Source organism: Sesamum indicum, linkage group LG3, assembly GCF_026168435.1.
Source record: "Sesamum indicum cultivar Baizhima isolate 11 linkage group LG3, ASM2616843v1, whole genome shotgun sequence".
Taxonomy (NCBI): domain Eukaryota; kingdom Viridiplantae; phylum Streptophyta; class Magnoliopsida; order Lamiales; family Pedaliaceae; genus Sesamum; species Sesamum indicum.
The window spans coordinates 20,822,818-20,840,842 of NC_142659.1; the positions used below are offsets into that span (position 1 = coordinate 20,822,818).

At 31.5% G+C, this 18,025-nt stretch overlaps 2 protein-coding genes across 2 annotated transcripts; both read right to left on the reverse strand.

Annotated features, from left to right (window-relative positions):
- Positions 1–3,373: 3,373 nt before the first annotated feature.
- LOC105158261 (P-loop containing nucleoside triphosphate hydrolases superfamily protein) lies at positions 3,374–10,681 on the reverse strand. The gene is made up of 12 exons (XM_011074947.3): positions 10,275–10,681; positions 9,977–10,062; positions 9,857–9,866; positions 8,972–9,034; positions 8,399–8,512; positions 8,238–8,299; positions 7,509–7,563; positions 7,153–7,354; positions 6,346–6,452; positions 5,508–5,563; positions 4,556–4,648; positions 3,374–4,007 (listed from the first exon to the last, which is right to left on the reverse strand). The coding sequence occupies exons 1-12, from the start codon at positions 10,600–10,602 to the stop codon at positions 3,900–3,902; spliced, it is 1,284 nt and encodes a 427-aa protein (XP_011073249.1). The 5' UTR covers positions 10,603–10,681; the 3' UTR covers positions 3,374–3,899.
- A 1,929-nt stretch (positions 10,682–12,610) lies between these two features.
- On the reverse strand, positions 12,611–14,908 carry LOC105158262 (E3 ubiquitin-protein ligase RSL1). Its single transcript, XM_011074949.3, has 2 exons — positions 13,996–14,908; positions 12,611–12,946 (listed from the first exon to the last, which is right to left on the reverse strand). The coding sequence occupies exons 1-2, from the start codon at positions 14,805–14,807 to the stop codon at positions 12,877–12,879; spliced, it is 882 nt and encodes a 293-aa protein (XP_011073251.1). The 5' UTR covers positions 14,808–14,908; the 3' UTR covers positions 12,611–12,876.
- Between the last annotated feature and the right edge of the window lie 3,117 nt (positions 14,909–18,025).

Consider the following 18,025-nt stretch of genomic DNA (forward strand, 5'->3'; position numbering starts at 1 on the left):
AAACAACAAGTGCAAATAGTATCTTTTTAATAATTGGGGATAAAATAGTCTTTAATCAATTAAGTTTATTTGAAAAGTAGTTTTTTCGACCCAAATACTATCCAATTTAGCTTTTATCTACTTTTTATTTTTATTTTACAAACACTATCCGCTTTTAATTAAACTACAACTTCCAACGTTTTCGACATAAATCACTTCTCTAAAAGTAGAAGTTTTCATAAACACTCTCTTTTGCAATATGAGATTCTTACAAGATTTTTTGCTACTTTTCCATTTTTTTTCAAACTCCTTCCCCAAATTATAGAAAAGTCATAATTAATACTATCAATATATATAACTACAAATATATTTTTCAATTATATATATATATATATTTCATTTACATATTTAAATCATGGTATTAATTAAAATTATAAATATTTGCATATATATATTTCAATCATTTAAAACTCAAATGGATGTGCACTACTGAAAACATCCCAAAATATATCCAAAAATAGCAAATACTTTCCACATTAAAATAAAATACAATATATATGTAACCTTATATAAATTAGTTGAGATGATAAGTTCACCAGAGTCTAAATTGCAACAAGACAAATGGAAGTTAGGTAAAATGTTTAGTTCAAGAAGAAAGTGACTTTTCCTTTTCTTCTTTTTATTACAAAAGCAATCATTACATAATTACATCAATATTAATAAAACTGAGCAACACATCCATTCGATCAATAAACTCACATTAAGTGAGATATATAGAAACTCAAACTTATGACCTCAACCTTAACCACTAAATTAAAACATCATTAATAAGAAAGCGACTTTTCTTAAATGGAACTACTTTTCTCTCTATGCTTTTGGTGATGTCTTTGTCACATAATTGTTTATGTCGTTCAATATCAACAAAATTTAGTTGAATTTATGAAATTTTTCGTCAATTATTTTCCAATATTGTTGTAGATGGTTGCATACAACAACTAAAAAGTAAGCCGACTTTTTGGACAAAATATTATTTGTAGATGTTAAAAATTTCTAGTGAATAGTTAAAAGTATTATTGTACACACGAAAAATTATATCCGCGTTGCGATAGTAACACTCTATTGACATAATAATAATAATAATAATACATTCTCAATCATTGATACTTATATGTTTAATTATTAAATAAACTTTATATATGTACGTTTCATATTATTCTAAATATATAAGTAAGCTTTTTTCTAAAAAGAATTAATGAACGCTTATCAACATCGTAAAAACTGACATATTGCACGCACAACCACTGTATGAGATTAAGTTAAGTATGGGCTACATACATATGCATGCATGCATCCTTATACGTATTTTTTCGTAAATATTTGTAATAACTAGACTCCAAAAATCTAAAAACTTACTAAGATTCTATAGTATCTCAAGATTTCATGATAATTATTCTAAATACATATTTTCATATACATTTAAGCGTTTCGTATAATTCAAAATAAATATGTAATGCATGGCATTTTTTTTTACGAAGACTAGAAAATTTGTGAAAAAGAACAAATTATAATTATAAATCTATACTATATACAAAAGTATGAATTCGCAAAGTGTTCGATCCCTTTTGTGAAAGGACATCTATGCCCTTACTTAAGTAATTTTTTTAATAATAAATAAAGAATTAGTTATAAAAAAATAAAATTCTATATAGGAAGCAAAACTATTTAGTAGTCCTAATTGCTCGAACTTATTTCGAGAATCAATAATATATCCAGTTAAAAAATAAGTATGCAAATAATATTTCAAAACAATTACTTTCCTAGAAGAAATCTTAATTATATTAAGAAAAAATTAATTTACTATGGCACATTAAAATATAAAATAAATAACACATGAATAAATATATAAAATTCTAATATAAACTTAAGTAAATCTATACATATATATAACAACGAATATATATATCAAAATTTTAATTGCGAAAAAAAATTATGTTGAAACTAGAAATTAAAGATGATTTTAAATGAAAAGTATATTTTTTCAAGAATAAATTTATAAAATAACTTAAAAGTTATTAAGTAAGAAATAGAGTAAACCAATTAGATGCATATGAATAAGATGAAGAAATCAAATTAAAAAAATGAAATTGAAAATTGCAATATAAAGGCAAAAATAAAAATTTATACAAGAATATTTCAAAATTTAGAATTTTAATAGTAAATGTACGTTAAAGGATTTCAATACAAATACTAATACTATGGTCCAATTAAATTATATTTTTTTTAATTAATAATACACTATAAGAGAGCAGACTTTCAGATACAGAGCTATATCTGTAAAAAAAAATTACCTTTTAAAGACGGATCCAAATTTTCTGTCTTAAAAATTATAAAATAAATTTTGTTATATTGACGGAATTTTTTATGGATAGGCATTTTAGGAAACAAATTAAAAAAATAAAATTTAAATTATTCCGTCTTTAACTTGGTAATAAAATAAAAAATTTAAGACGGAATATTTCCATCTTAGATTCTCAAAATCTAAGCCGGAATTAAAGATGGATTCGAAAAATATATATATATATATATATATTATTTTCATTTTTAATTCTATCTTTATTTCCGTGTTTGGTTAAAATTTTGAATGCCTACTGTCTGCATAAGAACTGGCAAAGTCCAGTTTTACTTTACTAGATTCTAAATGACGTTTCCCATGAATAAATTATTAATCGCATTCAACACCTACACAGACGTGAAATCGCACCTTACATTTAGTGCGTTTTGACCTTCTTGCTCAAGGTTTTAATACCGGTTGTTGACACTAGTGATGCAACCCAATTTGAAACTGAGTTCTCACTTCCAAGCACTAGAAGAAATTTCCGTTTCCTGCAAAATGCACAAGGTTTTGTTTCAGGTTGAGGTACTCAGTAATTTGGATTCGATTTGGACCAATAATGCTTGTCCTCTACACAAAACATTAGATTTGTCGGGGTGACTCCCAACTAAGAATCCCAATACTTAAGTTAGTATTGAGGTTGAGACCGAAGTTACAGGAGTCATATAGTGCTAGATTGTATAGAGTCACGTGTTGTCTAAATGATGAGTTTGAGATCAATGGTTGACAATTCGGATCCTTGGGTCAGGCATGACCTGACCTGTTAAAAAGTAAGCTTCAGGGCTTTTCTTATTTATGAAGGGCAAACAATGTCCTTTAAGATTATTTCATTGTATTTCCCCTATCAAGTCTGCTGCCAGGTTCGACGGCCTGTCTTGTTGCTAAATGCTCGTGGCAACAGGGAACAGGAATTACAGCCGGTAGTTCCAACATAGACAACAACAATTATTTCACTGTGAAAAATGCATACAGCAACCAACAAACATGCAGTGCCAGAAACTATAATGCGCAAATGAAACTCTTTTTGTAGCGAAGAACATTATTATGAAGTATATATGAAATTTTTGTACTGAGAGGATCACAAAAGCATAAAAGAACTGAAAGTTCTCTCAGTGTTCTTGCGTTTACAAGAGGTTACGTATCGAACTACATAGGAGGGTTCGACACAAAATGGTAACAAATAACACTTCAACTCTCATTAGCTTTAGCAGCAGCAAGTAACTTGTCCTCCAGATGGGGTAGAGATTTTATAGGTGAAAGAAAATAATAATTCTTCAGAAAGATGATCTGTTTCTATGACAGTTACTTAACAATGTATTGGGCATCCTAACATTGAAACTATATCTATTGCATTTCCGGTATCCATGCATGCTCTTCAGTGTACATGGACGAGAGATGGCTCGACTCATATTTTAGGATGGTTTCGGTAGCATATAAATTCGTCAATCAACGATGCAAAACATTTGCTCTACCAGCTGCAGCAGCATATCGAAGAGCACTAGAATGTAAATGGGAGTCATCAAACGTTCTAATCATCCATGTTCTTCATGTATTCCTTCGAAAGCTTAGTTTCCATTATTAGCTTTTGCTCTCTGATAAGATCATACCCTGATTCAAGCAAAGCTTCCAATGTTTGCTGCATGAGTAAAAAAGGCAACAGGCAGGTCAACTGGATCCTCTAACGCGAAAGAAAATTATTTCACAGGACAAATTAATTAGGAGTTGCGGAACAATACAAGATAAACATTTTTTGGCTTAGGAAATTTAAACCCCCTACTTTTCATCATGTTCGTGGCAGCAATATTCATATGCTAGTTTCTAATAAATAGCGTTCTTGCGAGGAAGAGCATCTCGTCTTTTGAAATGTTATGGTGGAATGTTATGCCGCTTAGCATGAAGTGTGATCAAGATCTCAAATCATTTCGATAAGCTGATCCAGTTTCATTCTTTTAATAAGGTGCAAATAATGGGAACATGTAGCCTAAATTCATATAAACTCCACTCCAAAGACCCAATTTTATTCTACTTCTTTGCTTTTTGATTCTACATATCCCTATTGAACTGCATTCCTTGTCATCCTACATTAACTTTTCATCAAGAAAATACTAATTTATATGACAGGACATTTAGGAAGAAAACAATCAGTAAACTGATCTTAGTAATGATCAGTTCTATATGTGATACCTCCGGAGCAGTAAATACTGGAAGTTTTCCTTCCTTTTTCTGTTTGAGAAGTCTGCTACCAAGATTTTCAGCACCTCCAGCATCATTTACCCACTGCCAAAAGATTTAGAAAAAGAATTTAAATTTTTAAAAAATAAAAAATAATATTAGCCAGCCTGAAAACACATATATGATAAGATACTCAGCTATGTGGACCAGCAAACAACAAAAAATTGCCACCTTAAGATTTCAGGCTACATATAAAGGAAGTATGCTTTATCAAAAATACGACAATGGTTGGACGAGAGTTCAATGCTCTACTTGTGTGTGATAGAGCACACACCAAGTTGGTAAGCGAGAGGACTTATCTAATACACTGTATTCACATTTTACGCATGATTGTTGGTAAATGAAAGAACTTAGAAGTCTTTTACGAGTAAATCGCTTTTAATTTTTAGTTCTCACAGAAATTAATTGATGATCTCTTGTATTCAAGTTCTGATGCTGTTTATATTTGGAAATCTTAAATATAAGTAAAGAAATTAAAAACCGCATGGATTAGTAAATATTTTTTACACAAGCATATGAGTAATCCACAATCGCCAATGTCAGAATAAATTTCTGGCTCATCTTGTTAGATAACTTTGATTTACATCCTTCCTGTTCACCTAGAAATATTATACTCTTTTATTCTTGTATCTCTTATTGCAGTCTATGAGATTTGGAATTGAGACGCAAATATCCAAAAGTGGCAAAATTTGTAATGTGCTCACATTCACCATCATGCATATAGTTCCAATTAAAACTCTCGTCTTTCTTAAAATGTTCCATCAAAATTGCAAAGGTCAAATGTTGTAACTCAACACTTGCAAAAGTATCTAGTAATATCCTAGTAGCCATGCTAATAGGAAGATAAAAAGCACTGAAACTGACAGCAATGCTATGGGCCTCTATGAAATATATTGACGGGTACCTTTAGGATTGACCTGTCGTATGTTCTTGACCTCAGCGCACCATAAAAGTCCAATGCTGCCACTCAGATAAACAGAAAATGAGGGGAAGCAATTGAAAACAAATACTGAGTATGAGTTGCTTTACTTTTCTTTACGTTTAATTTCTTTATTGTTTTCTTAAGTTTTCATAATCATCAGCAGAAAACTTATATAACAATGTTTCATATGTATAACATAAGTAGAATTCTTTGCTCCTTATCTCACCTTTTCTTCAATATTTTATATATATGAGGAATATTGGAACTTTTTATTAACTCATTTTTCATAAATCTATATTTGTATGGTGGATTCTTCCCAGTTTCCACATTACGAGTTACAGGTTATAAATAATCGAAAGTCTAAACCATACAGCTAATTTAAGGATTTGTTATAAGTTATTTGAAAATCCTGTATAAACTGCGGTGGAAGTAAACATCACACAGCCAGTCAACTACAAGAATCAATGTCTGAGGAACGACCATACTCACCCAACAAATGATATTTACAAAAAACTAAAATGCTACAGGATCATCCTAAACTTTCAAAGACATTTCCTAGTGAAGACTTTATACAGTCATATCATATGCATTTTTTAAACAAAGAATTCAGATACACATGCCATATGAAGAAACTTAGATTACAAAAACAATCATAAAATAAGAACAAACCAAGTATTATCTAAACACATGCTTAGTCCGCACAATCCAACAATTACAGCAAAGCACTACCTATCTAACAATTACAGCAAACATTTAAAATCTGCGATATGGAAGTGGACATAACAATTTATTTCTCACAACTAGACAAACATGATGGCACCTTGATTAGGAAATTCGCTCACAATGCTGACAACCTCATCCCTTGTTATGCCATCTTTCTCATACATTCTCTGGACAATGTTTACAATGTCTTCTTGAGTGGGCTGCCTGTAGCAAAGATGTGATTCTAAGATCCACATGAGAACAAAAAGTAATTAATTGTTATCATTTGATCATGTCATAACACAAATAAGTACGAGCAGATTATTTGTGGAGTGGAACACATAAGCAGAGTGATCGATATATGATTGATTAAATGTGCTTGGACCAAATTGGAATATATCAATTTTTGTATCTCTTTATTTACAAAATCTAGTGCAAAGTTTCTGAGCAATGTATAACATGTTTACTGGTAGAGATTAAGGAGACTGTTAGAGATTAAAGGTCGGTCAAATGTTCTGGTAACCCTATCACTTTCTTATACTGAATCCACTAGTGAAATTCTTGAGTGGACTGTGCAACACAGTCCATCTATAAAACCATTGATTTGAGCAGGGATGGGTGGTGAAAACCATCCTGTCCCAGAAATCTTAGAGTCCATCTAATACCATTGAAGTGAGGAGGAATGGAACCATTCTCTCCCTATAATCTAAGGACCATCACTGGACCAGGTGCTTGGCACCTGGTCCACTGTAGAATGACCCAGTAAATTACATGATTCTTTTCTTGCACTGTGCTGAATGAAGTGGAATATACACAATTAAAACACATGCAGTTATATTCTTTAGAAATCAGTACATGTCAACAGTACGTATAAAATATACTCTTAATGCAAAAACCCAAAAAACATTCAGATTAAGGAGTGTACCAGTAGAATTTGTCCATCCTTCCATCACGAATCAATGGAGCATAAATTGTGGTAAAATCATTTCCAGTAACAATAACCGGAACCCTGTTTGTAATGTCTGCTTCTCTCCAAACTTGCCCTATACTCACTCTCGTAGGATTATCTGATATGTTCATGAGAGTACCAACCACAATTTGGTTGTTGACTGTCATTTGTGTGTTACCTTGTTGAGGAAACAGAAAAGCAGATGTCATCAACCTCATTGATCATATATCAAAACACATAAAGAAAACATTCTAAGAGCTTCTCCATGGAGTTGAACTTCAAAAGCTAATATGACATGTAAGAGTTCCGAGTTAAAAAGTAACTTTTCTCACCAAATCTACCCAGCCCAGCATCAATATCATTGATCATCAAACAACTCATTTTTCCCTGCAGCATCCAGACATAACAGGACGCATTCTCAAATGAAACTAAGCAGATAAATCTATATATATATATATATATATATATATAGGTAAATAGATAGATAGAGAGAGAGAGAGAGAGATCACTTTGTAAAACGAACTGTGCATGTTCCATGTTGGTGTCTTACTGACGATATTTTTACATCTATCGTATCCAATTATGTCAGTTCTACAGTCAAAAACTAAAATTTATTTTAAATTTTAGGGATGTCAATTAAAGAATTTCATGTATCATTTCTAGATGTATCAGTTGGCTAGAAAATGCAACTTGAAGATAATGGTTAACCCAAAGTCACAAAGAATTAGGCTTTCCTTCTAGGAGCATACTGGTAAGGCATATGAAAACTTAAGCCCCCAAACACCATCTATAACTTGCAAATCTTACCTGTCCATACACAATGCGAGAAAAAATGATGATTGACGATGTATAAAATCTCCCAGTATCCCCCTTCTTAAATAAAACTTATAATTCCTATCCACTCATTACTATGGAGTTCAGTATCTGCTAGTTAGCATGATAGCGAACATCGGAAAACATGGACAACATAAATGAAGTGTGAACTAGAGTACAGGACCAGTAACCAAAAAGTATCAAAATTCTTAGAGATGCATCATAGCAAAAGTAATATAGTATCTAACTTGATTCTGAATCACTTGAGAAGCAGTTCTGTACCGTTCACGTATCAATTTTCCTGGTTCTCCTACAGAAAATTAAGAGAAAACCCAGATAAATACCACTTATGAAACTTAGAAAACTAATAAACACTACCTCCAAACTCACTCATCCAGTGGCAGCTTACCTGCTTTTTCTGATTCTAATTCCCCAGCTGACATAATAATAGGTTCAACTCCCATTGCCCGGAAAATAAGTTCAGTTTGAAACGTTTTACCTTGACCTTTTCCTCCCCAAATCCCTGCCAAACAACAAGGTTCACAATATTGTTCGCTGGTAATTTGTACTAGATACTGATGGCACCATAAAATAGCATTATTCTTCAAGAATAAACAGTTAGAAATTTTCAGAGAAACTTCAAAATTAAGATGGCCTAAATATTGAAGTGTGTTAAAATCTAAGTGGATTTAACATCTTAAGCACTGAAGAAAACAACAAATCACGTACAATTTGGGCATACGAAAAGGTTTATAGAACTTTATAAATTGAGATGACACTAAGATAATCAAAGACCACATGAAATTTTCAGTTCATTATTGGGTACTGAAAAAGAAAATTATAAAGTTCAATGTTGCAATTAATAAATTTGGAGCCAGAGAAATTTGTTGAGAGTTTCCATGATTCTGCTATTTACCCTTATAGCTGCAACAATGTGTTCGTTTAAAAGCTTTTGGATTAACGTATGGCAAGATATATTCACCTAAAATTAAGGGAACTTTCACATTGAGAAGATGAGCAAGGTAGTTCTTCACAATGTGGCAAACTGCAATAGAAAAAGAAAAATATTAGAAAAGTACGGCGTACGGCATAATTTCCATGAAGAATATGGTTATCTAATTTCTAAGCAATGATTCAAACCACATAATTTAAGTAATGATTGAAATTAATTTGGTCAATTAATGCAATTCATGAACTAGCACTAAGATAAGAATTCAGCACTATAGCAGCAATCACAAGGATCCTGCTGCAGAAACAGAAAAGATACTAGCCTAAGGAGGCCGAACTGTAGAGATTATTTTCCTTAAGGTTTCACACAGGTTCGGTAACACTGAAAGTCATAGACCTCATTTATTTTGTCCATATTACAGACACATATCTGCATTTATATCATACTGATACTTAGCAAGTGGTGCATGCTCTTTGAACAATTCCATTTTCTAGAAGAAAAGACAGATTTTGCAGAAAACATTCATAAAAACACTGACTTTATAGACAGAACCAAGTCATCTTTAACTTGCATCTAAAGAAAATAAACACTGGTGCCTCCATTATGGGATCAGAAACTGTGTGCTTCGGGTTTATGAGAACTCTAGGACCTTATTATAAAATATCTTCGTGCGTAGCATATGTGTACTTTTTATTTTTGGGTTGCGTGTGCGTGAGTGAGAATTTAAATTCTAGTTCCACCAATAACCAAACAACAGTATAAACTGAAAACAGTGGAATGAACATGCATCATAAAAACTTCAGGGAAATATCACTTCTTATGAGGACATCACAAAACCAATCATGTATATTTATGCCCCAAGATTCACTTTCTTTGAAATGAAAAACCAGTCTCTTTACGTAGATTGAGTGACCTTACCGACTTTATCCTGTCACATCAAAATCAAACAAAGACGAGAATTAGACAAATTAAAACAATTTCCAACCAAAAGAAGAACCTAAAAAATTAACAAAATCAACCATTGACATAATAATGTACCATGAAAAGGGGCGCAATGTAATAATCGCCTTGAAGGTACTCAAATGATCTTGTTACCTTCTGACGATAATCAAACACAATATCCGCTGCCAAATTCAAATCATAAAAGAAATATCAAGTACTGATAACACAACACCGCAATGCCATTTCCAGACCACATACTTAAAGTAGGAAGTAGGAACTCATAAACTAAAATCAAATAAGAAAATACAATAATCACAAATGTATGTAGCATTTTATGTCAAACATAGCTTATACAAACAGTTACCAAAACACACAGAGAACAGTTACTCATTACAATCTTTTCCGAGGAAATTCCCAGTGAAGAGATCATCAATGACGCCAGCCCTAGCTCCAACAGCGATATTCATGTTATCAGCCTCTGCGCCGAGCCTGTACAAGTAATCTTTGCCCTCAGAGTCCTTTGATTCCCATGAAGACTGTTGAGACAGCTTCTTTTGCTGTTTGCTGGTCGCACTTGAGTTTGGATTCTCATCTTCTCCACTTTGGCTGCAGCAAATTCTGAATAAATTAGTGGGCTTTTTAGGGGAGAATTGGGAACTAATGGGATTGGAGCAGAATTGTGATTTAATGACAGAAGGGGAAATTTGGAAGCAGAGAGCCATGACTGGAGTTTGGGATTTGGGTTTTCTTCCTTTTGATTTCTTCTGTATATGGCAAGAAATTTGGGCCTTTCAAGTTGGATTTGACAAATTCATAATTCAGTTTTTGTCCGTTAACTTTATCTTGCATTTGGCGCCACATAACCCTCATACCAAAATGTCAAACATTGTTTGTAATTTCTTATTTATTATTCGTTAATTAATAATATTCAACTAACTACAATCATTAATAAATTTAAAAATTTACAACCAAAAAATTATGATAATTACATATATTTAAAATGACGTTCGTTCTACAACTATGATAGAAGGGTCGGTGCTAAAATCTTCTTATTTTCTCACCTATATTTTGTGTTGGCTCGTTTGGTTCATTACCGTCATCACGTTATTCATATGTATAGACTTCATATAGGCGTTGATAACTTGGTTTTTATGAGTGTCCGTGTATTAGTTACTGATTCTCGACTTTCTGTTATTACAAAAATTATCAATATATCCAATGAAGCCCCGCTCAGTGAGGCTCTATAACAATGAGGTAACGGGGTTTAAATCTCATCAACATGGGTATTGATCTACTATAATAATAATTATTAATTAACTTTAGATATAATAATCGATATCCTCATCAAAATTCATTATATTTGAAATTTACCACGTAACTGCTATCGATTCACTCGTAAAACAACAATATCAATATACATCTTACAAACACAAACTTTTCAATTGTCTTTTCTTGTAATATTAAGACCTACTTTGTTCTCGGCACCTAAATACATTCACGACGTTTTTTACGCTCGAAGCATATTTGGTTAAATCAAATCAATTACTGAATAAGTGTATCACTTGTTATGTAATTGGTCATTTTTTCTAAATTATACAGTAATCACATAGCAAATATATTCAGATTCGATCGAACTAACTCTGAGCCAGAATTTCCTGATATATATCATCCTTTTATTTTAATATCCATATGATTGGCTACTGCTCAACTCTCACTTTCACTTATTCTTCAAATTCCAATCCAATTCACTTTTTTATCAATCAAATAAAAAGATTTGATTCCTTGAGGAACTCTAACTACCAACTTATCAGATCTTTTTGGCTAATTTCATATGGTTGATAAAGGGAAGATAAACAATAGATAGAGTTTCTAATTACGTCTGTCAAAATTTGAAATTGGAACTATGAAATTATTCTCAATCCAAAATTGAATTTCAATTAAATTTAAAATTCAACTTGAACTTGAACCTCGATTCAATCCAAATTCAAACTCATCAAAAGGATTGGACTTGTTAGATTTGTCCAACCCATTTTAATATATATAAAATGATATTCGACTATAATTTAAAAAACAACACCACAGTGACTTTTCAAATACGAGAAAATTATATTTTTAATAAAGAAGTAATTATACAAAATCGATTAGTTATTTAATAAATCTTCATCGTTTGATTATATTGGGACTCGTTAAAATTAGGTCTAAATTATACGAAAACTTCTTGTCCTTCGCAAAAATACAAGTACATTTCTTTAAATTGTAATTGTAATTACAATTACATTCGTTGTTCAATACCAAAGCATTACACAAACACCCCCTGAGTATATACATTGCACTAATGCACCCCCTTTAGGGGTGTATCTGTAATGGAAAATGGAATTTTAGTCTTTTAACTTATGAGCGATGACATTTTTTGTTATGAATAAATCGATTTTTATAATTTAATCCTGTAACTTTAACATATTGGCAATTTTCATCCTTTTTTTAGTGAATTTGGCCGAAAAAGTACACGTGACTTGCCTATGACGCGATGAAATAGCAATAGTGTTGTAACTTAGGAGGCATCGGCATTTTTAGTCCTATAAATTAGAAAAGTTGATATTTTTTATCCTGCATGAATTGATTTATAGGACTAAAATTGTAATTTAATTGAGTTATGTGCAATTTTTCGATGAAAGTTTCGAACTAAATTACGAAAATCAATTTGTATAGGATAAAAAATGCTCCCCTAAGTTAAAAGACCAAAATTACAATTTCTGATAGCTGTAAGATTAAAAAGAAGAGGGAGTAATTGTTTATATAACTAATCTAATTTTCGAGAATGTCAGTATAATTTATCGGAGACAAAACCAAATTTATATATTTATCTATTTAAGTTAATTCTGGGTGTATAATATAGGCAGTCAAACGTAAACAAAATGACGGAATATCCAACAGATGAATTTAAATCAGCTGGAATTTTCACTTGTGTTCTAACATCATTAAGAGTTTCAACATCGTCACTGGCAACTTTCGTGGTGAGTTGATCTCCAAATCGCTCCACATGCATAGCAAAATTCATATCCACACCTGTTACTCACATTAAAACACAAATTGCAATCAAAAGAATAAAAAATGATAAAAAAAACAAGTTGTGCGAATGCACCAATCACACTGCAGATATGTTACACTTCGTACCTAGAATTCAGAGCAGAATTGACCAGACAAATATTGATGGAAAGTTGTAATCTAAAACTAGATTTGATCAAATTGAACTAATTATATAAAAAATATAATTATATATATTTTTTTATAATTAAGGAATAATTACACCACATTTCTTGAAATTCTTGTGACTATGCGTAAATTTGTTGTGGCGTGAAAAACTTCGTCCAGTACCTCTAATGTTTGTTTTCGTTCAACAAATAAATCCATTCATTAGTCAAAATTTATGGTATTTGTTAATATCAGTAAAAAAAAATTGAATCAAAATCCTATTTACCTTCGTTCACTTATTCCAAGTCAAACAAATATTTCCTAACCAAATTATCTTATGTATTCTTACTTGTTTGATCAGAAAAGCTTTATTTAACATATAATAAATTTGCAAGTCAAACCAGAGTAAATATAAATATTAATTCAACTTTTTGATTGAGACCTTCAAATTCCATAAATTTATTATCAGATAAATCTATTTATTGGGAGAAGTCTAATTTTTCAAATTACAGGAGTTTACATATAATTACATTAAGCTTCAAAAAGAGACTGTCGTGATCATCCCCACAATTAATCACATCATCGTAATTTGAATATATATTAACACTACCAAAAAATGGATCAATAATATATAACAAAAAAATACGTCGAGCTAATTAGCAAATAAAAATTTTATTGTTAACTTATATCATTAAAATTTTACTTGCTAACAAATTTAGCAATAAAAATTTACTTGCTAATGAATTTAATAACAAATTATTTAAAATATATATTAAATCATGTGGATCAACCACAAAAATTTTATTTATTAATAGTTGGATATTAATTTTCGCAACAAACATTTTTACAACTATGGAGTTATTTTCTTATTGTTCCGACTAAATTTGAGTAAGACTAGAATTTGACAATGTTGATGATCTCACCTGCAAGTCATATGCAAACAGCCCTCATTTTTCTCCACGAAGAACTTGCAATGAGGACATCTCTGCCACTTCTTCAACTTGGCAAGCTCATGCACCAACAGATCTTCCCTCCCTCGCTCGCTCTCCGACAACCTCGAGAACTCTTCACACCCAATCCCGGAGTGCCACGGCACCCGGCACTGCGCACAGAACAGCCTACGGCAAAAGGGGCACTCCGACTCCCTTACAAGCTCTTCCCCATCATTCACCAGCAACCCAGAGCAATCCTTGTACGGGCAGTAGAATTTATGCGACGCACCGATCATGGACTCGCATATCGCGTCCCCCCACATCACCAGAACATCGTTCGGCACCACCTCGACGCATTTCTCGATCTCGACTGTGCCTCCGCAGTCCGTGCCCGCAGGGCAGGAGAATCTCGGCCCGTTCTCGATCGGGGATTTCCCGATTTTGACAGCTACGTGTTTGGCGATGCACTCGGCGCAGAATTGGTGGTTGCAGGTCTGAACTGTGAACACCTGATCGCTCTCTTTGGTCTCCGCGCAGATTTCGCAGAAGAACCGCGACGGTTCCCCGAGTTCGAGGGAGGGCGATGGTTCGGGGTCTCTGAGGGAAGACGATGATTCGGGGAGTCCGAGGACAGTATTGGGGGATACGAGGGACGCCATTAGAGCCTCCTGGAAGATGAGTTCTTCAGCGTACATGGCGTCCGCCGTGAGGGTGTCGTGATCTTGGAGTCTATGGGTGTGATTGATGAGGAGGGAGAGAGGGAAATCATCGCGGGGGAGAGCTGTTACCGATTGATTTTCCATGTGTTGGAGGAATTTGTCAGAGTTCGTTGTGTTCTTATCACCTGTCTGTCCGCTCTCTGTTGCTTATTTGAAGTAAGTCGCTTAATGTGGAAGGTCTCAGCTCTTAGTGGTCAGTGCTTTTGTCTTCAGGTGGGCATCGGCAGATGCCATATGATGGATAGTGGCCTACTCTTTTTGGTTCGAATAAGATTGAGAAGAAATATTATCAAGAAAATTTAATTTAGCTTAATTAAAGTATTTGAAAAGAAATATTATCAAGAAAATTTAATTTAGCTTAATTAAAGTAATTATAGAGCAAGTGTGATATATTTATTATATAATTAATTTTTTTTTTAAATTATACATTAATCACAATACAAATATTACACTTATCATATAATTATTATCGGTCCAGTCAAACTCAATCTAAGTTGAAAAATTTCAATTGAAGAATAAACAAATTATCTAAGATTAATTTGATATCCAATCAACAAGAGTTGTGGGTTACACTCCTACACATGTAGGTATTAGTTTACTTTTATAGTAGTACTAGTACAAACCTCGTGCCTTGATATGTAGTGGTTGATTTGAAATATAAAACTAAATTGACAATAAATAATCTAAAATTAAAATTAAAGTAATCAATAAGTATAAAGATAGAATATTGTGTTGAATATAAAACTAAATTTAAACTTTTTTACTACTAATTACCTAAAGTAATAAGTACTTTTTCGTTCATTAAGTGACAAAATAAAACTATTATAAAACAAACATGTGTTTTAAGAATAAATAAATAAAACTTATAAATAATTTAAATTTTAAAATAGAATTAGTATTTAATAAATAATTCAAAGGTAAAATAATTGCAAAAAAAAAAAAAAAAAAGAGAGACGACAAATGAGAGGGATTCAACATTTTTTAAATGCCATGACAATATCCTTTATTGATACTTACTTTATTGTAATTTTTCATTAGTACAAAGAAAAATGTAAAGCTGAAAAGAGAATTTATCGTACCAATATAGCGTAATTTGTGCTAGACAAATATTGTAATAGTATATTGCTTGCTTTATAGACATTGCTGTATTTTAAAAAAAATATCTTCTTAAAGAAAATCAACAAAAGTTTCTTTGACTTCATGATTCGTTAAATGTAGTGAATTAAATTTGGTTTGTTTTTGTTTTTTCGTTGGGTTGGGCTCAGACCATTGTTCAAATAATTCAATTCCCTTTGTTGATACTTTTATTTGGGCAGATTTTTGTGGGTTGTGTCCACTCCAGCTTCACTGGACTTTTTATTTTGGCCCATCACTTTTTTTCTTTTATTTGGGTTGTTTACATCTGGTTTGTGTATAACTTTGCCACATTTGGACATTCTTGTTATATAAAAGGGATGGGTATCTCGACAGTTCTCCTACTGCACAATCGTTCTTTAGGGGGACAATACAATGGTTCGGGTACAAAATTTCTTTATGGGAGGTTTTATATTCGAATCTTGGATGTTGAAAAAAAGTATAAAAATGTTATAGAACTTATAAGTTGTACGTATTTCTTATTTTTTCACTGTATGGTTACGTTAGGATTGGTGCATTTTGATTTGAGAAACGGTTTCATATAACTCAATATTAGAAGAATTTGAAATCCATCACTATTTAACAAAACGTATATTAAATTTAGAGTTGAAGAATTTAAAATCATTTGAATTTAGAACTAATCCCTACAAATTCAAAGGATTTGTTACTAAAAATTTGAAACTCACGACTTAAGATCCATCGATCCAAATATAACATAGAGGAACTTTTGTTGCGTGAAATATGAAATCTAGAATATAGTTAGAACTTATAAAAAGACAAATATATCTATATTATTATAATGAAAATATGTTGTCATACCAGCTTTTGAATTTAAAAAAAATTACCCTTTTAATTCATTAATTTTCTTCAATAAAATTTGGCCATTATAGTAATTTCAAATTTTTTAATAAACTTACTAAAATATCCCTCAAACTTCCATATACGTTAATTTTTGGCTCATTTTGTGTTTTCAAGCCAGTATCCCGTAGTTGATACCTCATCAATTAAAAAAATAAGTATTTTTGTACACGTGTCTATTGTGTCGTGTATTGCTGGTATATATAAATATGGTTAATTACACTTAAATCCCCTCTGACAAATGTGAAATTACACTTTTTTTCAAAAAAAATTTGATATTATATTTATACTTTATCCAAAAATTCTCTATTTACACCAAACCCTCTTCGTTTAGGATTTGAATGAAAAATGCTAATGTTGACCAAAAAAAACTACATAAATTTCAATTTTTTCCTTCATTTAATATTTTTAAATATATTTTTATAGTTATTGAGGGATCAATGCAATATATATATAGAGTGAGATTAATATCACTATAACTTTTCCCTTATAAGTAAGATTATCATATGAGAATATTAAACGAGAAGTAAAATTAAAAATTTAGGTAAATCTTCTTGCAAACTTCAGCATTTTTAGTCGAAACTCTAATGAAAGGGGGTCATGTGTAAGCAATAAATTCTCGAAGGGTGCATTTGGTTTGATAGATTTGGATTTGAGGAAAGAATTTGGAGAAAAGATTTCAAATGACTCCGTTTGAAAAGAATTTAAAATTCATAAATATTAAAAAAAACGTAGTTCAAACCTAAAATCGAATGGTTCGAAATTCTTTAAATTCAGAATTACACAAACAAATTCAAAAAAATTATTGTCAAGGATTTAAAATCCACAATTTCAAATTCTTCAATTCAAATACAGCCCAAAGATTGTAAAAATAATTTTGAAACTTTCTCGAGAGAAATTATTATTTCATATTTTGAGAAGGGGATTAAATATAATAAAACCATATAAATATGCTGTCATTCTGGCATCAGAATTACATCATCATCCACCTATACCAAAATATAGGTGGGGGCATGCACCCACTATTATCTTGCCACTATGTTTTCCACAAAACCTTTATGTGTTGGGGTTTCTAAATATAAAAGTATAATGCAAAGTGGTGGCATTATTATTACATTGACAAGATGCAATAACCAATCCTCACTATCTTTTGCTTTCTGTGCTTTTGCCACTCTTACAAACAATTTAATATATATTTTTCAGATTATGATGCGTTTGGTGGGTTTAAAACATAATCAAAATAAATATTATTAACCAATCATTACCTATATATATATATATATAATTATTTGATATTTGCAGTAACATTT